Source organism: Chenopodium album, chromosome 9 (genome assembly GCF_948465745.1).
Source record: "Chenopodium album chromosome 9, dcCheAlbu1.1, whole genome shotgun sequence".
In the NCBI taxonomy this organism is placed as follows: Eukaryota; Viridiplantae; Streptophyta; class Magnoliopsida; order Caryophyllales; family Amaranthaceae; genus Chenopodium; species Chenopodium album.
Genome location: NC_137842.1, coordinates 65,140,835 through 65,167,320, shown reverse-complemented (window position 1 = coordinate 65,167,320; position 26,486 = coordinate 65,140,835). Strand labels below are relative to the sequence as shown.

Here is a 26,486-nt window from a genome sequence, read left to right as displayed (position 1 = left end):
CGTTAAGAAAACGTTCGCAAATGTTAATAATTGCGACCTCTTTATGAAACGGTCGCAAATATTGAAATTAACGACCGTCATAAGCAGTCGCTAAAAGTTTTTTTAAAAAAAAAAAGAAAAAAAAAAAGACCCATCACCCACCCACCCTTGACCCAGATCCACCGAAACTAGATCCCACCCAAACCACCACCACTGCCCACCCTAAACAACCACTAGCCGCCGCCCTCTACCCACCATCACCTTCGCCGACCTTCAACCACCAATACCCACCACCACCCACATACCCTTAACCAAGAAAAACATAAATTTATCAAAATAAATTAACCTAGAAATTTAACCAACAAAACACATTCGATTTACCAAAAAAAAAAAACCATATAATTTCGAACAAATTTACAAAAATCAAACAAAAAATCGAAAAAAAAGCAACATAAATTAATCAAAACAATTTAACCCACAAATAAAATGCACAAAAATTAAATAAAAAAAAAAAAAAAAAAAAAAAACGAACACAAATCAAACCCACAAACACTAAGCAAATTTTGAACAAAAATTCAACTAAAAAAAACCCACAAAAATTCGAACAACAATCGCACAATTTCGACAAAATCGAACCACTATTCGAACAAAAATCGCAGATTATGACATTTACGACCGTCTTTTTAACGGTCGCAGATTATGACATTTACGACCGTCTTTTTAACGGTAGCAGATTATGATATTTACGACCGTCTCTTTGACGGTCGCAGATTATGACATTTACGACCGTCTATGACGGTCGCAAACGATTTAATTTAATTTAGAATTATTTTTAATTGTTCAAACATCCTAGCGACCGTCTAAAAGGCTAGAAATGGTCGCAAAACGGTCTCAAATTTACGACCGTTGTCAAAGCAGTCGTAATATCGCGACCGCATAAAAAACGGTCGCAAATTTCATAATTTATGACCGTTTTACAGACGGTCGTAGAAAAACGGTCGCAATTTAGCCGGATTTTAGTAGTGATTCCAACTTAAACTGACATTGAAATAGCTCAATTTAGAATAACCCATAGTAGGATTTGATCCAATGACTAGAAAATCTTGAAATTTCCTTGGTTTTTGCAATTGGTTTTATTTATTTTGGTTTTTTAATGGTAAAAAAAAAAAGACACACTAAGGTGAATATGAAAGAAATCTCTCAAATGAATAGCACGAGATTCGAGTCTTTAGAATTTGTTTTAACTTTTAACGGTTTATTTAATATTATTTCATCTTATTTTACTATATTTTAGAAAATTAAGTTCATATAAAATAAAATAAAATAAATGATAGTATAAGTTTTCTTTTTAATAAAAAGATTAATTCATAAATAAAAATTCATAATACATTTGTGAAGAGATTTAAATCTAATGAGAACTTGATAATTGAATTCAATATAGTATATTATGTATGAAAAGCTACGATTGTTGTTACAAATCGTACATTTTTCATACCATCTTCTACTGATACGTTGTAGTCATAAAGAAATTTTCATCTGATTTATCTATTTATAATTGAAGGATCCATTAAAATTAAATCTTTATTCATTAAACAACTTGTTTTACATGAATCTCGTACAACTAAGGGTATATTCTATTCAGCTTAATATCAGTTCAATTCAGTTAAGTTTAGTTCCTAATTTCCTTCTTTCATAAACAATTTATTTCAACTTTATTCAATTCATTTCAGCTCCAATCAGATCAGCTCAATAATTCAGTTCAGTTGTTTTCAGTGAATCAAAACATGTTATAACTTGAACAAAATCCACCTTAGGGAAACTTTTTTATAAACAAATAATGTAACTAAAAATACGAAAAAGTAAAAAGGGAGAGTTAGAAATAGTCATATTTGGACTTAGAATTCAAAAAACACTAATTAGAAGAGTCTAAATAATAAAATAAGTTCAAACAAGTTACGCTACTCTCCTATTTTCCTATTATACGATGATATTTGTAATTTGGCTTCTGTTTTTAATTCTTTCTCGTTTTCTCGTATTAAGCGTGCAGGTAATACCCTAACCCATCCATAATGTTGCAAGATGGGACACTAGAGGTTGTAATGAACATGTTTCTCTTGGTCCTTTTCCCCAAAACTTGACAACTTTGGCGGAAAATGATTTTCTCTAACATTAATTCGCAGCTTGGTTTAAAAAAAAAAAGGAGTAGTGCAAAAATAGGAATAGTGGATTCAAAGAGAGAAGAAGTATAGTACACAGAAATGTAGTATGTAAGAAGACTAGTGTACATATATGGTATGACTTCTTGTGTATGTATAATGTATGTGTCTTGAATAATGCCCACTCATATTTATAGTTGTAAATGGAGCTTGGAAGAAATGGCCGGAATATTCCAAAAATTCATCTACCATTCTTGTTAATGTTCTTGAAAATTCACGAACCATGTATTATGTTTTAGAACGTTCAAGTATGTTATTATTTTAGAGAAATCATGAGCAAGTAATGGCCTTATTTAATCATTTTGGAAGCTTCTAGAATATGCACAATACTCCACCAACATAATGGCCTGTAAAATTTGGGATACCCGACAAATAAAATAGACAATATTGAGACGAAGTTATGATGAACGTCTCTAGGCTAGTTATCTCATATAGAATTATAGATTAATTAACCATGAAAATTTATAGTACAAAAATTTTAAAATTTGATCCAAATATTGACAACGGAAACGATTAAGGGCGGAGGAATTATTTATTTATCGTACAAAATTATTTTATCAAAAGAGTTAGAAAAAATAATACTCACGTGAGTTGTAACCCATATACTCTGTTAACAAACTAGTGTTGGGTATGAAGGGCTTATATTGTATGCATACCTCAAACCTAATGGACTCTCATGTAAGGATCTGATAGAGTGTTTAACATATATATTCCCATCAACCATACTACATTTTTATCCTCATCACAAATCTCTTCATTAATTTTTCGCCCATGTAGTGAGTTGCAAGTAGAGGTTGTTATTGGACAGGGTAGCCCAATGATAATAGGGTCAGGGCCAAGCTCATAGGGCTTTTAATGGACAGGGCTATTAATGGACAGGGCTCTTATTGGGTAGGGTCAATATATGGCCAACATGTTTTTCCAATTTAGTTGATAAATAAAATACATAATGTAAAAATAATTATATAGATTAATTTGTATTCATATGTATTTAATAATGGCTTTGTCCAATATATATTTTAATTGATATTTTGTAGGCCCGCCCATTATCGACCCGCGACCCGCATTGGCCCGACCCTATATTGACCCTATAAAATGTGACCCTCTTTGACCCTGACCCGCAACCGACCCTGACCCGACCCGCCTAATAACTAGCTCTAGTTGCAAGTAAAAAAAATAAAAACATAAGATATAGATGTATGGTAAAGATATATTTTTATTTTGTGACATGAAATGAAAATAAGTGAAGGGTATAAACAACTTATTCTATTATTTACAGGTTTTTCAACCTAAACTCCATATATTTATCCTCAACAACTCGATCCATATTAAACTAATTCAATCTATATATCTACCTTTTAAAAAATATGAGATAACTCTTATGAATAGTGTTTTGCCAAATATACTATTTTTAAAATGTTTATTTACTTATTATTCCTTATTAATGTTACGGATTGTAACTTATTGACATTTATACCTAGTCATTAGAGTAGCTAACACATATCTCTTTGATTAATATTTTTATACAACATATAGAGTGGCTAACACAGAGCTCTTTGATTAATATTTTTATACAACACTTAAGGTCAAACCAAAAGAGCTCTGTGTTAGCCACTCTAATAACTAGAAAATCTTGAAATTTCCTTGATTTTTTGGTTTTTATTGATTTTGTTTTTATTATGATAACAAAAACTAGACTCGCTTAACATAACTAAGAGCTTGTTTGGCATCATTTTTGGTTTTTAGTTTCCTGTTTTTTTGAAAGCTGAAAACCAAAAACAGAAAACAAGAAAAAAAGTGTATTCACTTTTTTGTTGTCAGTTTTCAAAATTATTATGGCCCTGTTTGGGAGAAAGCTGAAAGCTGAAGCTGATTGAGTTAGCTGATTTTGACTAGCTGATTTTATTAATTGATTTGACTAACTTATTGTATTAACTGATTATATAAAAGTGTTTGGTAAATAGCTGATAGCTTAAAGGTGATTGAGTATGTGAAATGACCAATAAGCTAATTGTGGGGTAGGTAGTTTAGATAGGATTTTAAATTAAATGAGGTTATAAGTGTCATTTCACAATAATTAATGAATAAGCTAATTGAAAAAACTCCTAAAATGAGCTTTTTCAAAAATAGCTTATTTAGTGGAATAAGCTCTTTCAATAAGCTTACTACCAAACACTTGTATTAACTTGTTTGACTAGTCAATCAGCTAAAGTTAGTCAAATAAGCTAATATACCCCCAATAAGCTAACTACCAAACAGGGCCTATGATTTTAATAAGTTTAAATAATTTTTTATTCATTATGTGACATGTATCATATATTTTTATACAACAAAAAACCAAAAAACAAAAACAGAAAACCATAGCAATGCCAAACGAACCCTAATGAATATCTTGCTTAAAATCAAATTAGTAATTTAGGGTTAAATTTAGAATTCATGCCGAATGAAGTGGTTCAATTTTGCCAAGTCTAACCCTAACAAGAGTATTGGGCTTATTACGTGAGAAGTATGACTACCAAAAAGGAAAATTCTTGTAATAAAAGAATAAAATAATATAGAAATCCAAATATAAAAAATAAATAATAAATGAAAAAAAAAAAAAAAAAAAAACGAAAACGCAATCCTGGTGTGTGAAAAATCGCCGATGCACCAAAACAGAATCTTCGCATTTCAATCCAACTTTCCAGCTTTTTCCCTAAACCACTCTTCTGCTCCCTTCATTTCATTTTATTTTAATTTTAATTTCTATTTCAATTTTCTCTCTCCTCTTTGATTCCATTTCTTGTCTTTCTCTCTCCTCTATTTATCACCTTCACTATCCCTTTCCTCCATTTCTGTACTTTAGCTTTTCATTCACTGAATCATAAATTTCATATTTCTCACCATTTTTATTATTATTATTATTATTTAAATTTTATTTCCCAAAAAAATTGAAGGAAAATAAATAATGGGGTTGGTATGTCCTGAGCTGAGTTTAGATTTGAAACCGAGTTATGTTTCTGAAACGATTAATGGGTTTCTTAGTGAAGTTTCGATGATCGGTGATGTTTCTGAAAGATTAAATAAGGTTGATGGATTTGTCACCCAATTAGAAGCTGAATTAAACAAGATTGAAGTTTTTAAACGAGAACTTCCTCTTTGCATGCTTCTCTTAAAAGAGGGTGGGTTTTTATTTTAATCCGATTTCTGTTTTTATTTTATTCGGATGGAAATGATAATGATGTAGACGGGATTTGATCCGGGCATTCTGGGTACCCGTGTTAAGACTTTAACTAACTAAGCGAGTTTGTGTATTGTATTAAAATGGGATTTTATTGAAATGGGTTCCTTTTAATTCATATAATTTCTGTGTGTGTTTTTGATATTTTTTTTTTAGGTTTGATAAATGTGGCTTAAAGTTGGAATTTTTTGTTACAGTTTTTGTCTAATTTTGTTATTTTAGCTAAATATTGTTCTGTTAAGCTGAAATTGATGAAGATGATGATTTTGTGCAGCAATTTCATATTTAAAGCAAGAATCATCACAATACAAGACAAGACATGCTCATCAACCAGTTCTGGAAGAGTTTATTCCATTGAAGAAAGAGGCTGAAAACACTGAATTGAACAAAACAAGTGAAGATGATTCTGGGAAAGATAAGAAGAATTGGATGAGCTCTGTTCAACTATGGAATTCGCCTCACTTGATTCGCAATTCGAATTCAAACCAAGCTCAAAACCATGTTTCTGAATCACCAAAGGTAGCATTATCTTTGAATTCTATGCATTATCTTTGAATTCTATGCAATTTGGTTATACTTCTATAATTATGATCATAGATTAATTGATTGATTGATTTGGGATTATATATTGATTAGATTATTATGTGTTTGCAGGAAGATGAGCAAAATTTGGGGAGTGAAATACATGATCTTAGTAAAATTAGGGGAGGATCAAAAGGGTTTGTGCCCTTAGTTCATAATAATAATTACCCTACTAGCAATTTCCCTGAGTTAACAAGGAAAGTGGATAAAGAGGATGTAAGTGTTTCAGGACTAACTTTGGTGGTACCTGGAATGATCAATCATCTGGAAGAGGATTCGATGTCTAGGGTGTTTAATCCTAAATTAGGGAGCACCCGGGTTTCGAATTCGTCTCCCCCTGCTTCCATTGGACGGCCATCCCATCAGCAGCCGTCTGCTCGGAAGCAGAGGAGATGTTGGTCACCTGAGTTGCATAGGAGATTTGTTGATGCCTTGACACAACTTGGCGGTCCACAAGGTAGTATAACTTCTTCATTCATGTATAATGTTAATATTGTTTTCATAATTTAATTCATATGAATGTGGTTTTGAAATCATTTGCTAATTTGTATTGGTGTTTGTTTCTTTTGAATTTGGGTTAAATTATCAGTAGATTTTGGTAGAGGTTCGAGTTTATTAGTTGGCTTCCTCCATCTTGTAAAGAACACAAGAATGTAAACTGTATTTTGTAAAGCTTTATAAGCATAGAAGTTGTGTTTAGGAAAGTGGAATTAAGTTGGTTGAACATTTTGAGATTTATCATTAGTTCATTGTTTGATTGTTGATTGTGGCAAAAACCTTGCATTAATGTGTGATTGTGACTACATGATTGCAGTGGCAACTCCGAAACAAATTCGAGAGCTGATGAGGGTGGATGGGCTAACAAATGATGAAGTTAAGAGCCATTTGCAAGTGAGTTTCGAACCCTTTTTGTGTAGTATGTGATAATCTCTTTTGATGTGTTGTTGAGCATATCACTAAGATGCTGTCTACCCTACAATGTGCAGAAATACAGGCTTCACAGTAGACGAGTCCCGAGTGATTCAGGGAACAAAAATGGGCAGGCCTTGAGTGGTTCATGGACAGCTCAGGACCAGTACAGCGAATCCTCGAAGCCAAGCAGCTCGCAGTCTGCCTCACCCGAGGGTCCTCTACAGTTTCCAGGGCTTACAGGGTGTACCTCAACCACTGGAGGTGATAGCATGGACGATGAAGACGATGATAAATCCGAAAGCCATAGCTGGAAAGGTCATGCCCACAAAACAGGAAAGGATGATGTATAGTAAATGTATAACAACTACTACTAGATCAAGTTTTGGCAGATATAATTATACATGGAGAATTCCAAACAAGAACGAACATAGTACTTAAAGTTGATTATTATTACAGCCTAATAACCCGGGTTCGAGTTTACACTTGATAGAGGGCAATCTGGGATGGACTGATGAATTTTTGCAGGATTAGGAGTGTAGTTCCCTTGGATCTTGACTCTGTATCTTCTTGAGTCATTGTTTTTAGTCTTAGTAATTTCGCCGGCTTAATTTGCAAGATCCAGGTGCGAACTAGAAGAGTTTAGTGTGAAAACAGAACATTTTGGTGGGGGGGTTGGGGCGGCTAAGGCGCGGATCATGCATTGTTGAAGTATTTTACAAGTATAGATCAAACTTTTTGCTCATGTGTATGATGCTTTATTCTGTTTCACACCGACGGTGTAATTTAAGTCGATAATGTGACAACTAAGTTTGGATGATGGTACATACAACACTTGTTATATTTTCCGCGTAAATTAACAATAATTTGTTAGTTTACAGAATTCTATACTCAAAATGGGATCTAGATAGTTTTCTATGGATTATGTCAGATATTCTGAGCAATGGTATATTGGTTGATGTCAATTCTGGTTGATAAAAAAGGTATTCGAGCCAATAGGAGATTGCCATGAGGTCCATGATGCGTGATAGTGCACTTATTGGCGTGAAATAGGTGGAATAGAATTGGAAAATTTTTAAAGGTTGACTATATACAGTTGACACCTGTATTTTTTTATTTTTAATTTGAGTTAGATAGAATTCCTATTGTTTGCTAGTAGTATCTTCAAAGTTGTAAGACTTTAGGTAACCCATTGAATTAAAAATTAAACGTATGGCCCGTTTAGTTTGATGTAATTTCAATTCAGTTCAATTTCTAATTTTTTACTCTCATATAATATTCATTTCAGCTCTCTTCAGTTCAGTTCCAATCAATTCAGCTCATTTCAATAAATATAAACAAACCCTTAAAGTGTAAGACTTATTAGGGGGTGGACCTAAAAAAAATTTCACTAAACCGTTTCATACATTAGACTTGTAAGTACTTGGTGTTCTAAAGAATTCAAAAACTTTAAAGTTGTAAAACTATTTGAGAATGAAATTGAAAAATAATTCACTTAATACTGGTAGTTGTCCACATCATATGGACACAGGACACTATATGTATCTCGCTCCATTAGAATATTAGCCTGTGTATAACATGTGTCGTATGACAATATTAGGGATTGATGTGAGAATTCGAGTGAAATATTTATTGTACAAATCTTAATATTTAGGTGGCACACAAGACACAAACATATTTTGTTCAAAGGCAGTTAGAATTTAGAAAGTCTAGTTATTCAATATGCTAAATTCCTTCCTTGTGTTGGAGGGCTGAAAATTGCATTGAGTGGATCGGATTCTCTATACCTTTTGAATAGCCACCAACCCCATGATGCATACAAGTTTAACTTGTATTGGAAGGCTGTAATTTTAATTTCCATAGTTGCTTTCTAAAAAAAAAAAGGTTTTTCCTCGATAAGATATTAATTAAATAGTTATAGATTCATTTGTCCCTACATAATGATAATTTAAACCATTTTTAAAATCAAATTATAATTGGTTACTACTTACTACATAAAAATTTGAGCTGTTTCTAAATCATATTTATAATTATAATTGGCTACTGAATTATGAGATTATGAACCTTTTCTAAGAAAAATCATATTTATAATTTTGAACCATCTCTAATAAATTTTTAACTGTTTTAAAAATAAAATCATATTTGTAATTGAAGCTAAATTTTAATTAAACACTAATGTTATCATTCATTGTGAAAGTCTCAAATCGGTAAAGAGACAATTCTAAAAAAAATAGCTTATGAAACTCTTAAAAATTGACCTAAATATAACCCTTTTTTTCTAAGCCTATTGTGTGGAGGCCTTAATTAATTATATTCAAGTGTATAAAATACTAAATTTTGAATAAGAAGTTTACGTTATGACACCATATACCACCAAGACAAAGCAATCTCATTTTGACTATTATACCTTTCTAATCATATTTAATAGATCTCATTGAAAATAAATCATCCATCATAAAAGCTACACGTAAAGAAGATGAATAAAAAAGCATGTCTTAAAAGGCATTATTATTTTATAAAGTAATTGACAAGTAACATCATTGTCTACCTAAGAGCATCCGGGGGATGTTTCATGAATAAACCTTTGATAATTAAATTGTGATGCTTCTATCCTAATTATGCAAACAAAGCACTCATAGGTTTAAGCTATATGCATTTTTATGTATCTTAATTATTTGGGTAATAAACTTTAGTATGCTTGTTCAATTGTTAGAATCAGGGCCGTATACAGTTAGATACAGTCGTATAGTGTTATCAAGTATGCCATTTTATACTAAAAATGAAGACAATAACTTTTAGTTTGAATCAAATTGGCTACTCCTTTCACATCCAAGCCAACTGATTGGATATAAAATTTTGTTTGATCTAAGGGCTTGTTTGATTTACTGAACTGAGCTGTATTGAAATGAACTAATTGGAGCTGAATTGAATTGAAATGAACTGATCTATGAGAGAAGGAAATCAAGAACTAAACTGAACTGAAATTAAGTTGAAGAGAACATACCCTAAGTTTGTGGGGTTTTCTCTCATTCATCCATCCACTCCTTATTACAAGCCTATAAAGCTCATAATCAATGTTACAAGACTTATTTCCTCTATCGAGAATTAGTTATCACAACATATCAATATCTCATACAGTCAAGATTATGACAAAAATATACATAATTATCTATTATATTTCGTACTCGTAATAAATAATCCATGGTATTGTACCTATAAAATATCCAACCCCCTTTCTATCACTTAGCTAGGTTACGTAGAGATATGTACGGCAATCTAATCAATCGAGCTAAGAAACGTTGTAGATTTTTAACAACTTTTCCAATTCTTTAATAGTATACGTAGTAATTGTAATAGTTACTACACCTAACTAGGGATATAAAACGTTAAAAATGAATCATGCAAGACAAACCAATCACACTCACAAAGCTTAATGATGGGTAGTAGGAGGTTGGAGAATCTTTGAGACAAGATACAATGGACCCTACAAATATATAAGATAATAAGGGGCCATTAATACAATAATTAATAGAGTGAAACATGTGAATGAAAATGATGGAATTTATAATCACTACATACTTCTCAAATTGATTTTTCTTGCATTTATAGTTTTATTTAGTCATGGGTTTTCTATTAATAATACAGTGAATGAATTGTTCACTAAGATATCATTCAGGTAGTTGGACTCATAAACTCATTGCATTATTATGAGTTTATCAATTGGCCCATTTCGTCATGTTTTATGTTTTATATGAAAGGAGACGTATCCTACTAATAATCGAATCAATATGAGAAGAAAATGAGGGAATTGTTAGCGTCAAGTACACCATTCAATTTATACATTTGAGTGTATATATCCAATATGATATAATAAATTTAGTTGATTGATTTGCCTAAGTGCTAAGGTTTTACAATGGGTATATATTCTAGAAATTTGATGATTTAAATAAAAAGGGAGATCTTGTATGTTTAGTAGACATATCCGTTTGATTGGATATGTATTTAAATGTAGATATTCTTAGACCATCAATCAACTATATGTCTCCATAATTTGATTTCAATGGCTATAATTTCATCAATAGTTTCGAATACATTGCTAAATGACTCCACTCCTACGCATGTTAAAACCATCCACTTGTATACAAACTTCTACTATGTGAACCAATCAAGATTTGTGGATGGTGGGCTAGGCCAGGAACACAATTTGTGAAATGAAATTATAAGTTCAAGCCTTATCATTTAATTTACTTATATTTAAGCGTAACAAGTTTTGACAATTGACCCGTGTGATGTAATAAAGTTTTTCAAATTAACTAACATAATAAAATATCATAAAATTGCAAAATGAAATTTTTCTACGACTTAATCATTTATTTTTTCAACCTTTCCATCTATCGTGTATAAAATTCTTTTCAATTGGATTTAATACACCATCTGTGTCTCCAATGTATGGATCCAATGAAAAGTCTATATTTGTCTATATGTTTAAATTCTAGCTTTGAGTTAATGTTAATAACATTTCATATTATATAAAATTAAATATGATGGAATCTAAAATTACTTTTTATAATTTATCATAACAAAAAATAGTCAAAATTTGAAAACTTTGCCTACATTAATAGGTGAGAAAAAGTTATGAAACACAAAAAATGTCTAAAGTTTTTTATGAGTAGAAACTTGTAAAATTGTTATTAGTAGTCAAGAATTTGCGTTTGTATCTTTATATATTTGGAGTGATCGAAATTGGTTTCATTAGTGGATTTTTTTGATAAAAAAATAGCAATATTGAAAATAAAAAATAGAAGGATGAAAATGAGTGGTCAAAATACTCATTAGGCAAGAGTTACGGGGGTTTGTGTGTGAGGAAAACACACAAAGAATGTAAGGGAACTAATAGATGACAGATGCTTATAAATCGGACTAGAAACGTGGATGAAATGTCGAAATTACTGTTACTAAACTCATGGGCATCCCTCTAGATCGAAAAATTATTGTATGGTCCTGAACTATTACTCCCTCTTAACAATAGTTAAGATCAGGAGCACAAAAATATGTTAAGAGTAAAAAATACCTAACAAATTTGTATGTGCGTTATTTGATCATTCATTAGGATCGGAATTAGAGAAAAAAAGGCCTTAATAACACAAAAAAAAAAGTTGTGAGGAGTTAGAGTGGCACACGAACAAATGAAGAGGAGTCCGGAAAAAGAAATAAAAAGTGGCGGAGGAAGTGTTAGTATTAGTAGTGATAGTAACAAAGATAACGGACGTGGTGGAGGAGGAGGCGGAGGTGGAGGAGGAGGAGGCGGGGGGTTCAAATTCAATGCACAAGCGGCGGAATTTGTGCCAAGGTCATACACTATTAGTAGTAGTTATGGCAATCATCAAATGTTATCGACGGGGTATTTTTACCCGTGTGTACAATTTTTGCAAGACGGGGATCATGTTATGGGAACCCCGTCTACGGATTGGTACTATGTTAGTCCTTCTCCCCCTCCTTCCCCTCGTAACAATAATAGTAACACGAATAATAATAATAATAACAATAACAACAATAATGGTAACGATTTGAGTCCGGTACACCCGTCCAACTTCTCCAATTCCCCAACTTCCCAATCTCAATCTAGCTTGTCTCGGTCGAATTCCCTCAATGATGATCTACTTCAAAAGATCGTTAAACAGGTTAGAATTAATTTTGTAACGTTTTTATTTAGTCCTTCCTTTGAGTGTTTACGTCATGTTTTAATTTATGTTTGATCATCTACATTGGTTCAATATTATATGATGAGTGTTATGTTTTTGTTTTTCGTACAATCTTGTTATTTTTATTCATTGTTAGGGACAAACATATAACAATTTTTACATACAAAATTATAACATTTTCATACGCTATGTATGTACACATTTCAAGAGGAGACCTGGTTTTAATGATTTTGATTCTTCATAAATGTTGCATTTGGCAATAGTATTGTTTAAGGTTATGCACAAGTTTTTAAACAGCGAAATATTGATGAACATAGTGCATGATATTTAAAACTTACAGATTTAGTACTCCGATTCGTGTTTATATTTGAATGTGGCAGGTAGAATACCTATTCAGTGATCTGAGTTTGATGGCAAATGATACAATGGCAAAACATGTAAGCAAAGATCCTGAAGGTTATGGTAAGCACCAACATTACAAAATTAGTCCTGTTTTTTTTTTTTTTTTTTTTTTTGTTTTCCTAAGAAAAGGCCAATTCTTAAAGTAATTCATGTGTTAAATATTGTAGTTCCTATTCCTGTTATTGCATCTATGAAGAAGATTAAAGCCCTTGTTACCGACCACCATATGCTCGTCCAAGCACTTCGCTCGTCTACGAAACTTGTTAGTCTTAATCTCTCATTACTCACTCCTACTTAGTATATGCATGTTCTGTTCTAATGTAAATAGCCTGGGAAAATCTACTGTAAAAGATTATTTTTTCAAGTAATTTTTTGATTTTTTTGTTATGTACTGATGATTTTTGGGTTGGGTGTTTATTAATATGGAATATTTTCTAAGGTTGTAAGTAAGGAAAACAAGAAGGTCAAAAGAAGAAGCCCCTTTACAGAAACTTACAGAGATGAGCTTCAGGTACTGATTGTATATTTCCTCCTGTAGAGATATGATTGTCTATAAATGTATCGAATTTGAACGATTAATTCGACATATTTTCCATGGTTGCAAGGATTTGTCTATGTTTCCACTTTAGCTATTCTGTTTTACAGAATCTTGATTAGCAAAGTACGCGATAAACTTTCTAGTTACATATTGAATAATGTAGACCCTATGATAGATGAAGCTTATGATTCGGGGTTTGTTTTTGCAGTGTCGTACTGTAATGGTTGAGAATTTGCCTGATGATCATTCATACCAGAACCTTGAGAAAATATTTAGTGTAGTTGGCAGGTTAGTACCAAACTATGTGTTTATCTTGCTACATTTTTACTGTCAATGTTTAGTACTAGTACACACATAATGGTTCTTTGATTTTTGCATAAGCAGTGTGAAGGCCATCAGGCTATGCCATCCCCCGGAAGCTAATCCTTCTCGGTCCAAAAACGAAGCTATTATCATCAGTAACAAGGTAGAGATAATTTTTGCTACATGCTTAATTCAAGAGATTATTGATATATAAGGATAGCCAAGTATATGACTTTTGTGGTTGTAATGACAGCTTCATGCACTTGTGGAGTATGAGAATGCCGAATTTGCAGAAAAGGCGGTATATGTTTATACTCCCTTACTTTGCATAGTGTATGTAACATCCTATTTCATTCTGCCTCATGTAATAAAATTTTGATGCACATCTCTAGGCTGAAAAGTTGAATGACGAGAGAGATTGGAGAAAAGGACTTCGAGTTAGGGTCATGCAACGACGCACGGTATGTATGCTGATCAATAGCTTCAGCACACTATTATTTACTTTCAAAATCTTACAAATGTATAGATATATCATGGTATGTACAAGTGTATCTTACTATACAATTTCTGAACTTGAAATTGCAGCCAAAATCTATCCTGAAGACCAGAAAGTCGGACTTTGATTTGCTCACTGATGATGATGAATCGACACATGGTGAATCTCCTAAAGAAATCTCCCAACCAAATGGTTCAGAATTGGTTAAAGAAAACAGTCTTGTAAGTAATAATGTAACATTCCTTTACTAGTACGGAGTGATAGATAATGATAAGAACATCATAAATACGCGACAATTAAACAACTGCAGTACTATAATAATGTTCTGTTTTCAGTTTATTTATGCTGAACTGAACTTAATTTATCGAACTAAAAGTTATTTAAATAAGCCGAGGAGAACATAACCTAACAAGACACGGTAAATACTGTCTTAGATAAAATTTCGAGTAATTTTTACATTACAGATGATTAGTTACATACTCTGATTGCAGGGTGAAGAAAGTTCTGGTGTCACCAAAAAATTGGCATCACCACGAGGGCGTGCTAAAACCAAAGGACGAGCTGCTCATCAAAGTCTAAATGATCGTGGCTTGCTTTCTTCTCCTACACATTCAATTGGTGTCTCGCAATGTGATACATTAACAACAAAGCTCATCAACAAGGGACCGCGAATGCCTGATGGCACTAGAGGCTTCACTATGGGACGAGGGAAACCAATTAGAACATCCTCGACTCCAAGCTCACCTGTGGGGTGAAACATAGACAACAATAATGATATGTAATTTGGTTGTTGGTTCATTCTTTTGTTTGCGAAGTCCATTTATTAGTCGAGTATGTTGAGATTGATTACTATATAACCATCAAAAAAGAAACAAAAAGAACAAAAAAAAATGAAAACAAAGTTAAAATATGTAACACATTTTGTAAGACAGGGTTCTTGAAGAACTTCTAGGGCTGATATTACTTGATAATAAGATTTCACGTTCTTTCTATTTGCTTTAATTCTTTGGTGTTGTTGCTTGATCTATACCATGCTTGATTAATGGTAAAAGAGGTGTGAAGTGTTTTGTCGAATATTAAGACGAATTATAGAGTGGCTGTAGAAAGCCATTAGTACATTTGTACTTTGAGTTGCTTTAAGCCATAACCAAGATCGATAGCCTAACTGACATCTAGCATCAAACACGCAGCTAAGAATCAAAGGATAATGTTATAGGTCGAAAACTAACAGATGATTTTTAATTTCGTCATCATTATTACTGACAGATTCTGTCGCATAAAAAGAACCATATAAATAAGGGCACGAGTCAACCTTGTTGAGAAAGAGCGTAAGAAAAAAAAAATTAAATTAAATTTCGTTAAATTTAGACTAAAATTAAAGCATTTTACAAAGGCCAAAATCTTAAATCTTAATATGCATGAAACTCAGCAATAATATGTCATGTGACTCATGTCAAACACTCAAGCCATCAAAGAGGCAAAATTATTTGAATCCTTTTTAATTTGCTCATTTATCATTTTTGTCCTTTAGAAAATTATGTACAAATTATTTGCATTTACATATTTTTTCTTTAGATACTCGTACATTGTATGTTGATATTTAATTATGGAATCAAAAATTGTAATCTTAATTATAATGTCATTTGGAACGTATTTATTAGGATGTGTATAAAAAACAAAGAGGTTAATATTTAAATGGTTCAACTATTATACAGCGTGGCCCATTAGCTCAGTTGGTTAGAGCGTGGTGCTAATAACGCCAAGGTCGCAGGTTCGACCCCTGCATGGGCCAATTTTTTTAAACTATAGAGGGATATACAATACCATAGAGTATCCATGCCAATGAAGTGTCCAGATCTTGCTTAAAATGTTCAATTTATTATACCATTTAATGTCCAAGTCGATCAAATTAAATATCATACAAAAACCACATATATATAATGTCGAAGTCAAAAAATATATTCACATCACAATCAATCATACTATCATATTCATGGTGTTCTCATCTTTAATTGCATGCTAATTATTCAAGCTAAGGAGCAATGCAAAAAGAGTACGTCGGTGCTTGGTTTGTTGGACAAATGCGCAGGTGGTCCTTTTGACCTTGTCTTATTTGATGGCGATTGCCCAAACTAAGACAAAATATTGGCTATTTGGTTGACAAAAACTTCTGACATATATATGACCTTTGAGCATCTAATAAAACTTCCTCCATGAAGTAAGTGCTAAGTTTGTATATTAGCTAAGTCAGGTTATGTATTGCCAATTGGAGTTTTAATTTGAATAATGTAATGTATCATCACACACCAAATGAGTAAATGACTTGAGCATAACATAAGTGATTTAGCAATTGATATGTTATATGTAATCGTGTGGTGAATTGAAATATGCTGGGTGAATTAAAATATGCGGATCGCGGGATCGATTGTAGCTTTTAATGAAATAGTATGTGTAGGTAATCATATTTTGATGTACTAATAGTCTAATACACATAATAGTAAGCGTAACATTTTATATGGTACTTATTGTAATTCATAACAAAAGGCTAAACATAACCAAGTATATTTGTTAAAGGTTGCTGTGTTTCTCATAAGTTAGAGACTCTAGAATGCCACTTGAGAGGTTGGAACTTTAAATCTAGTTTGCCTTTTAACTAGTTTTTTTTTTTTTTTTTTTTTTTTGAGGGGAAGCCGTGCTAATGCATTAATCAATCAATGGACAATTTGTCCGAGAGTACTGCCTTTTAACTAGTTTGCTATGAAGTATGTATGCGCTTTATTGATTCAAGATCATTTTAGGCCTTTATGTGACCAACTAGTATATGAATTCAAATAAATTTTGATAATCTTAAAAAAAAACATTCTCTATCATCACTTGAATTTTTGACATTAATCTCGAAAATCTAAATAAAAGCCCCAAAAAGGGATATCGTGTATTACTGTATTATAAAGACTTAATTTTGCCTCTAATAAATATTTTGAAACTCAGTAGTATTAGGCATCGAGATGCTTCTTCCTACACCCAAGAGACTTATTTGGTGGCTGAAATCATCTAATATTTGCCTTTAACGAAAAATTTTCTATGAAATCGTTCTATGTATGACTTTGCGATTAAAGTAACTAATATTAGTATTTTAAGTAATAATCATAAAACAAAGACATCCTCCTTAAAGTAAAGGAAAATTTGCCAAGAATAATACCACCTTTCAGCCATCTTCCAATAACGGAACCACCTTTCGTTTATTTCAAAATAATACCACCTTTGATGCCAATCTGCTATAAATGGAACAAAAAACCGGTGACTTGTTTTACAAGTTGCAATTGACACGTGTCATATTTTTGATTGGCCAAGATTTTTTAAAAATATTTTTCTTTAATAATAATGATTATAAACTTTAAAAAAAAAAAAAAAAAAAAAAAAAAAACTGAAATTTTTTTTTAAAAAAAAATCCTCCCTACCCAACCCCTACTGGTCGGCGATCCACTGGACCACCTCCCCCACCAAACCACTGCCCACCGAAAACCACCCGCTCCTCTACCCCTTTCCATTTCCGACCACCTCTCTTCTTCCGTTTTTCCGATTTTGGCCCCCCTTCCCCTTTCCCTTTTCGTTTTCGACCCCTCCCTTCCCCGTTTTCGATTCCCCTTCCCCTTTTCCGATTTCAGCCACCCTCCCTTCCATTCTCTAATTTCAGGCCTCCCTTCACTTTCCCTTTCCGATTTCACCCCCTCATCCCCTTTCCCTTTCCGATTTCGGTCCCCTTCCCCTTCACGCAATCATAATTTCCGGTAGGTAGGATTTTGGGAGGTGGTTTTGTAGTTTCCGGTAAATAAAGGTTTCGGGGAGGTTGCTTTCGGGAAGGGGAACCGGAATTGGGGAAGGGAAGGGGAGGAGGAGCCAGAAAGTAGGACGAACGAGGGCTGGAAACAGGGGATGGTGGTTTCCGGTGAAAGGAGGTGGCTGGGTAAGGGAACCGATTTTATTAAAAAAAAAAATCAAGATTTTTTTTTAAAAAAAATTCATTTATAAAATCAAAATTGTAAAAAAATAAAGAAGCCAATAAAATTATGACACGTGTCACTCGTGACCTATTTAACAGGTTACCAACAGGTCACGTTCCATTTATAGAAGAACCATGTGAAAGGTGGTATTATTTTGAAATAAACGAAAGGTGGTTTCATTATTGGAAGACGGCTGAAAGGTGGTATTATTTTTGGCAAATTTTCCTAAAGTAAATTCATTTTTTTTTCTTGGGTTGATTGAACCATCATTCACCAAATGTCTGAAAAAGGTATATTTTTCCCCCTAAGAAATGGCAAGAATGAACTAAATATTCGAGCTAAAAAAAAAAGAAGCCGGCAAAACATAGGTTAATTGGGCTAAAAAGGAGTGCGTAAAAAGCAAAGCTACTTGAGACCAACGACTTGGTAGTGTGTACTAAACATAAACAAAGACATCTCGATTTCTCTAACCCTTGTCTTACTCATGCTTGGCTTTTCCATGCTTAATTTACTTGTTTTATTTTCCTCTTTTTTCTCAGCCTGCATTTTGTCAGATTCTTGTCTATGGTATCTTATTCTTGGACCTCCATTTTCATTCCTTGCCTATGGTGTAGAAGATTGGAGTGAATGTCTAATGTGAGCGGGTGAGGTTAGGGTTTGGTTAATGATCGATTTCGAGTCATGATTAGAGGTTGCAGTCGGATCATTTGGGTAGGTTTGGGTCGGGCCATTTTCGGGTAAGGCTTGTTTGAATTTATTATGGATTCAAGTCAAGCCGAGTTATTATTTACTGATTTGTCAACAGTATGCTTAATTGAATAAATTAATAGGTCGGACCAAGTTAGCTATGAATCAAGGAGAAACAATAATTTTGGACAAAATTTGGGTCTTGACCGGGTATTCGGGTAGGTTAATTAAATAAGAGTCAATTCTATCAAGTCTACTCATATTAAAGTTTACTGCAAGGGAAAAAAATGCTAAATAATCTGTAATCATAAATATAAAAACCCCCAAATATGTGGGTTTTAGACTAATCTATCTATTGGTCGGGTTTGGTTTAGATTTCTCTTATAATTGTTAGACCGGTTTAAATATAATATCATTTGTTAAAGAATCCATATGATTAACCTTCTCTAAAACATGGGCCTTTCTCTTCTATAGTTTATCCTAATTAAATTTACTTGTTATAATATGTAATGTAGCCAAATTAAATACGACTCCCATTAATTATAGATCAAATAAAGAAACTTGACTAATTAAAGAAACTCTAAAAAAATAAAAAGGAAGAAAAGGTTAGAGGTGGTGAGCTCGATTTCAGCACATAAAGTTGCAACTTTTTTGACTTATAATAAAGCAACTTATGGGTGGAAATAATTTAGTTATGCTTAGATCAGTGTTTGGGTCCTATGCACCTCTCTTGGTTCAAACATAGTGCGGTTGGCAATAATTCATGTTTTGGGCTCTTTCTTTCTTTCTTTATAACCCTGGAATGGTAAAAAACTTTAAGGACTTACATGAATTTTTAGGTAAGTTTTCTATTGAGGTTGAGTATGTTCATGTTCCTTCCAATTGTTTAAAAGTTAAACTAGCTAAAGGTGTTATTTGAAAAGCTCGTCGCATACTTAAATTATTATTTAGTGACATTGCATGTCTTAAACAGATGTTTTTCTCGTGAGGAAAACCAGAAAATGTACTAGATCTGTTATTATAATGACATATCTACATTAAAGATATTGAGTTATCGAGTATAACGTGTCTAGACTATATAAGTGCGTGTTTAAGTTTAGAGGCACTCATACCCTCCAAAGAGGAAGAAGCAACATCGGATACTCGAAAAATGAGAGTATACAACAGTTAAGATTAGTAAGGTTGGCAAAGAACATTTAATAGTTGACAGAGGATGATACTTGAATTTGGCATTACTAGTATGGAGTCCCCACTAGTCCAACAGGTTATACTTGTAGAAATTGAAGGTCAGGTGATACTTTTGCAATATAGTGACCCTATTTTGTTATACTTGTACAACTTACTCTCTTATTTCGTACTCAGTATTGATTTGTTGTTACATTATTATTCAAATCAAGCTCTTAGAGGGCCCGATCCACATTGATAGTGGTGGAAATTTTCAACTCTTTGTTACTATAATGGATAAACATATTGACTCCATTAAACAAGTGGGTCAAATTAGTGTTTGCATACAAGTATAATTTTCTTATAGATGCGACATGCCCCGGCTTATGTATACTTAACAATCTTACTAAACCTTGTCATAACAATCTTACTAAACCTTGTCACAAGGGCAGGTGATAAAAATCGATTTCAAAATGGAAACTCTAACAACTAAGTTAACCCCCACACATGACCACGAGCTCGACACGACAAGACTTATTTTACAATAATAATGATAAAGGCCCAGTCCAAAAAAAGAAAATCCCATCTGTAAAAACCTAAGGTATGAAAAAGGGTAGTATTTCCTTTGCTTACCCCATCTTCCTTCCCTTTCCTTTTGAAGTCGAATTAGCCACTTTACGAGTCACTCACTCTTCCTTTCCCATTTGTAAAACTGTATTCTGCAACTTCCTACTTTCTTCTCCAGTTTCCATTTACTCTTCTCTAACCCCCCTTTTCTTCTTCAATCATATTCCCACCAAATTATTACAAACAACTTCAATTTAATTTCCAATAATCAATTTTAAACAAAAACCCCAAAAGAAAAAAATGGAAGAAAAACAACAAGATAAGCTGAAAAAACCAAACTTATCCCATAAAATTGTTAATGGGTTTATTAATTTGGTAGTGTAAATCACTGCTATTAATGGTTAATTGATCATTATCGATTGAAAAGTTGGCGGCGAAGATGGAAGCGAGCACGGCCCCACCAGGGTACATAACAAATCAACAAGGGCCGCCGGTGACGGTGATAAACCAACAGTCGGCGGGCCATTACCGGGCCCCAAGCGGGCATGTGGGGCCCGTAATAGGAGTGTTAGCGGTGATTGCTGTGTTGGGTATTTTAGCTGGGTTGGTTGGGAGATTGTGTGGTGGGAGGTCTGTAATGGGGTATGGCCCGCGTTTCGATGTTGAGGCTTGGTTAGAGGCTAAGTGTTCTGCTTGTCTTGATGGTCATGTTGCTCCTCCTTCGCATCGGCCGCAGCCGCATATGCATATGAACACACACATTGCTATGGAGAGTATTCCTGCTGCTGTTCACGGCGCTGCTGGCAGTGGTGATCATGATCACGGTCGTGGTCGTAGTCGTGGTTATAATGAGAATGTTTCGCTGCAGCTGCAGGGGTTGCAGCCGCAGCAAGTGGAGCGGATGCAGCAGCAGCAGCATTCGGAGATGTTGTTGCGGCCGCAACAACAGCAGCAGCAGCAACAGAAACAGCAGAAGCAGCAGCAGCAGCAGCATTCGGAGGTGCTGTTGCGACCGCTTCCTACTCAACAGGGGGCTGTTGGGCGTTCGGAGGATGAGATAAGAGTAGTAAGGGATCAAGAAGAGAAGCGTGGAAAGGAAGTGGATGAGGGTGTTGAGGATGAGGATGATATGAGTGATTTTTCAGATCATTCAGATGAAGAGTGTCACCATGACCATGATGACCACGATTATGAACACGAACACGAACACGAATTACAACAGCACCCGCAACAGCAGCTTCATCGGCAGCAGCAGCTGCAGCAACAACATCATCAGCAGTTGCTGCAGCACCAGCAACATCAGCTGCAGCAGCAACAACAACATCAGCAGCAGTTGCAACAACGAGAGCAGCATCAGCAGCGGCTGCAGCAGCAGCAGCAGCAACAACAACAACAACAGCAACAACAGCCTTACCCACCGCATTGATGTAGTTTGATTTGTTGATTAATTGGTGATACTAGTTTTTGATTTTGTCAACTTGTAGAAAACCAAGTGAAAATACTACGGGGTACAAATATTATTAGTCTATTTACCAACCCAATTTTTATGTGTGTATGTGTGTATCATCCTTTTTTTTTTTTTAATTTGCTGTTGATTACTCCAATAATTTAGAATTGGAATTAGAATTTAATCCATGATAGATCTTATTTATTCGTATCTAGGCCATCCGTGTGATATACTTGTGGTACGTATGAGCAAGTCTTTAGTAAGATAGTGTCACATTAACTTAAAATTGCCCGTTTTTCTTGTAATGCATACTCTATGACCTAGAACGCGTACAATTATGCTACTAGACGTTTCCTTGAAATATGTTCGACGTTACAACAGTTGCAAGAAAGGTAGATAGGTCTGTTTGGCAAAAATCCACTGTAATAATGTTTATGAGAAGCCAAAATTATTGGTGTCCTAAAATCATGTTGTTTCTTTCATAAATTTTACCAGGACAATCTGCACCTGATCTAACAGGTCCCCCATTCACATTATAAACATCTGAAACTGGTGAATTACTAGCACTACAGCTGGTTTACTCATGTAAACTGTAGTGTTATAGTGTACTCTCTAGTTGCATGCTCATCCTTTGAAGTCTTGTGACCTACCAAAAATTAGTTCTAAAATTAGCTTCTATTTTTGAAGTGGAATTCATATAGAAGCCCAAAGATGGGGGCCCAAAAATGAGTTAACTTAAGTCATACAGTACTACAGTAGTAGAGTAGTACTATAGTAGACCAAGTGAAAATGTGATAAATACAAAGTCACAATTTCGATTGATCGATTATATATTTTGACTATCTCAACTTTCAGTTAAACAATGCACACAAAAAAAAGTTCATTTGAAATATAGGGACAAATATAGTGTGTAATTGTTCATCCTACATAAATAAGTAAAATAACTAACTATCCATTTTTACAAAATGAAAATGAGAAAATAAATACTACCTCCGTTATATATTATTTGCAACGATTAGACATTTTTCCTCTCTACTTTATGTCAAATCGTTGCAAATAATATGTAACGGAGGTAGTAAGTAAGAAAGATCAATATTTTGATTAGATCATTTAGATGTATATACTATGCATTCGGACAAATTTATGATATAAGTTCAGCGTATCTAGAGTTAGGCATTGCCAGGCTAGTACAAAATTGGTAAGACCCAACATAAGTCTATAATGAGCTTGAAATTGCATAAGAGATAAAGTGATGAGACATACTACATAAGTCAAGCATGCATGTAGATCAATTTTAAAATGTGCAGTGGCATGAGCCTAAGGGGTCGGCTTGATTGTCGATTTGCACATTTTTAACTAATTAATAAAATATCTAAAATTATTAAGAGGCTTACTAGAACAACACCATATGTAAAATGACGGGTTGTGTTCGGACCTTGTTTATTAAAGATTTACACAACACAAAATATCCATAGACCTTAGCCCATTTTTGCCACGGTCTACTAGATCATGAGGCTCGTTGGCACAGCACACATCAGAGATCCGACCTATCATATAGGTAGCTATAACTTGTGAGTACATGCTAGAAAAAGAACCATACCTTCTAATTGGATCCTAGTCTTCTAGAGTATGACGACCACTGCTACATACAAGGTCCACACCATGGTGGGCATCAATCTTAAGATGGGACTTTTGCTTTCATTCTTTTCTTCACCCAATTAGAAGAAAGATCATGTATGACTATATATTAGTGATGATGGGATTGGAGTGGTCACACTCGGGTGCATGCTTATGCTTACTTTGTGATGATCTTTCAGGATGAAATATACAATTCATTTTGCTTCTACTTTAAGTTAATCCAATCTAATTCAATCAATGTGTTGCTAACTCTGAACAAATTATGCCAAATTATTATGGTGCTGAACCAAGCCAATTTCTAATAAATTGAGAATCGGCCTAGTAACCTAATTTTAAGGATGAAATCGAGTCTTTTTTTTTTTTTTTTTCTTTTCATAACCAAGTCACTAATAGTACGAGTGGTATGTAACATGTTACTTCTTCATTTATTTCCAAAATTTGCTTCTTTAGTGTTCATTTTGATTGTTTGTCGTCACACAAGTTAAATGAAATAAAAGATGGTGTCATTTTCGCTACGGGACTACAAGGGATCAAGGGTAGAAGCACCACCTACAATATGCTATTTGCCTATAAGCCTATAGTTTACTATTAAGGTGCATAGTGATAAAACATGATTGCTTATCTTAGTGCAGCAATAAACTTAAGAATAATGGCTTTATCATCAAATTAAAGGAATTGAAGTAGCCTGGACTAATATTTACCAATTTCTTGGTGGTCCTCATTTTAATCATTTAGTGGGGAAGTTGGTCCACGATTCATCCAACTGGTAAAAAGAAACTGGTAGTGATAGTAGGTACGTAGCAACTAGTAGTATTGCCCCTAGGTTAATAATCTTAGGATATTATGATCAAATAATAGGTATTTAGAGTATAAACTCATGTTAAGACTGATGCCATTCTTAAAAATTGTATGGGTTTAAATAAGTAATGGACTAGTTGTCTTTTAATTACTTTTATTTATAGGCTCGTTCCCCTCCTAAAAAATTTAGCACTATTGCTTATTATTACTAGCAAGTAATCGACTATTTATAAAACTCTAAAAAGACCGGTAAAGCGCATACAAACTACTTACAAGTCAATAAATTTATTTTTTTTATAAAGTGATGCTAAGATTATTTTTGATAAAGCTAGCTACTTTAACTAAATTTATACATACTATATGTTTTTAATCAAATATATAGTCCTTGTCAAAAAAAAAAAAAAAAAAAAAAAAAAAAAAAAAAATCAAATATATAGTCGTACAAAATGGATTTTGAGGTGTTTTAATTTTATTGTTTTTGAAATGTTATGAATCTATGCCGTTTGCAATTATGGTTGCAATGATGGCGATCATGCTTTAAATAGGCTTTTTAAATAATTATTGACATCGGCCCTAAGAACTACTATACTCTAAAAGTGATTGAACTAAGTGTAAAGATTAAAGAATAAAGGTTTATTAGATAATCAAATAATGTTCCTTCAAAAAAAAAAAAAGATAATCAAATAATGGAGCTATTGGCATAAAAACCCATCTCTCTTAAAACCATTTATTGTGGTGCAATCGTCTAGCCAATAAGTTATTAAGTTAAAAAGTGTTAAAAGACTAAAGTATATTTGAAACTACGAGCTAGCTAGTTATGTTGTAGTAATACTTATTTATTTTTATTCTTCATATTGATAATTATGTGATAGTCATATTTAATTTTATTAGTCATCAAATCTGTCAATTGAGTCCGTCGGGTTGAGAAATGCTTAACCCTAACCGAAAGTTTCGGGTTGTGTCAATCCAACAGGTTTAGAGCAACTTTTTTTTTTTTTTTTTTTTTTTTTTTTTTTTTGGGCTTATTTTTAAAAATTTCTGATTTAAAAAGATTATTTTGCTAATTTTTTTCCCAATTTTTTAATAGAACATGTTCACCATATTATTTTTAGCTATGACATACTGCATACAGTAATTTAAATTATCACCATTTCAACAAAGTACATCAATTCCTAACTATTAAAAAATGATATTAAACTCTAAAAAAAAAAATCCCAAAATTTAAGAAAAAGACCAACATAATTATAATATCTCTTGACATAATATCAATTTACTACAACTTACTTCGTATTAATTTAGTACAAATTAAGGAATTTGAGTTACGGTATGGTGAGAGTGATTGTTAGATTTGTTAAGCTCGTATCCACACTCTTGTTAAACTAAAAAAAAAAACTTCCCTAAATGGACCATCGCTAAGTCCTCACGCACATAATAGGAAAGAAGCAAACCTATTACAAATTTACAACTTATTAATTTACTATTTAGTCGCACAATTTTATAAGCTTCATAATAATGATAGAAACAAAATTACTTCTGTTAATGGCAACAATAAACGAACATACTTCATATGAACAATAATGCCTCTATGATCAATATAATGGAAGTGTCACAAGCTAAGTGTGTAATTATTTATCATTTTTTTGGTGGTCCTGATATTAATCATTTAAATTAGTGGGAAAGTTGGTCCACAGATCCAATTAGGAAAGACTAATTAGTGACACTAAACTACTAACTAGTGCACTTTCCGTGGTACCCCAAAGTAATAAATATTCTTTTGCAGAATTGGAGTTGCTACCTTTTATTTAGAATACTTCCTCTGTTTTCATATAATTGCAAC

At 33.1% G+C, this 26,486-nt stretch overlaps 2 protein-coding genes and 1 non-coding gene across 3 annotated transcripts; all 3 read left to right on the top strand.

Annotated features, from left to right (window-relative positions):
• Window positions 1-4,859: 4,859 nt before the first annotated feature.
• Window positions 4,860-7,724, top strand: LOC145558785 (transcription factor HHO6-like). Its single transcript, XM_081620119.1, has 5 exons — window positions 4,860-5,356; window positions 5,690-5,934; window positions 6,070-6,454; window positions 6,812-6,888; window positions 6,984-7,724. Exons 1-5 carry the CDS (start codon window positions 5,143-5,145, stop codon window positions 7,257-7,259), a joined length of 1,197 nt encoding a protein of 398 aa, XP_081476245.1. The 5' UTR covers window positions 4,860-5,142; the 3' UTR covers window positions 7,260-7,724.
• A 3,242-nt stretch (window positions 7,725-10,966) lies between these two features.
• On the top strand, window positions 10,967-15,102 carry LOC145557976 (la-related protein 6C-like). Its single transcript, XM_081619140.1, has 11 exons — window positions 10,967-11,087; window positions 12,073-12,587; window positions 12,989-13,070; window positions 13,178-13,272; window positions 13,450-13,521; window positions 13,757-13,836; window positions 13,933-14,014; window positions 14,105-14,152; window positions 14,244-14,312; window positions 14,437-14,580; window positions 14,839-15,102. The coding sequence occupies exons 1-11, from the start codon at window positions 10,967-10,969 to the stop codon at window positions 15,100-15,102; spliced, it is 1,572 nt and encodes a 523-aa protein (XP_081475266.1).
• A 963-nt stretch (window positions 15,103-16,065) lies between these two features.
• Window positions 16,066-16,139, top strand: TRNAI-AAU (transfer RNA isoleucine (anticodon AAU)). Its single transcript has one exon. It is a non-coding gene; the product is annotated as a tRNA-Ile (tRNA).
• Window positions 16,140-26,486: the final 10,347 nt, after the last annotated feature.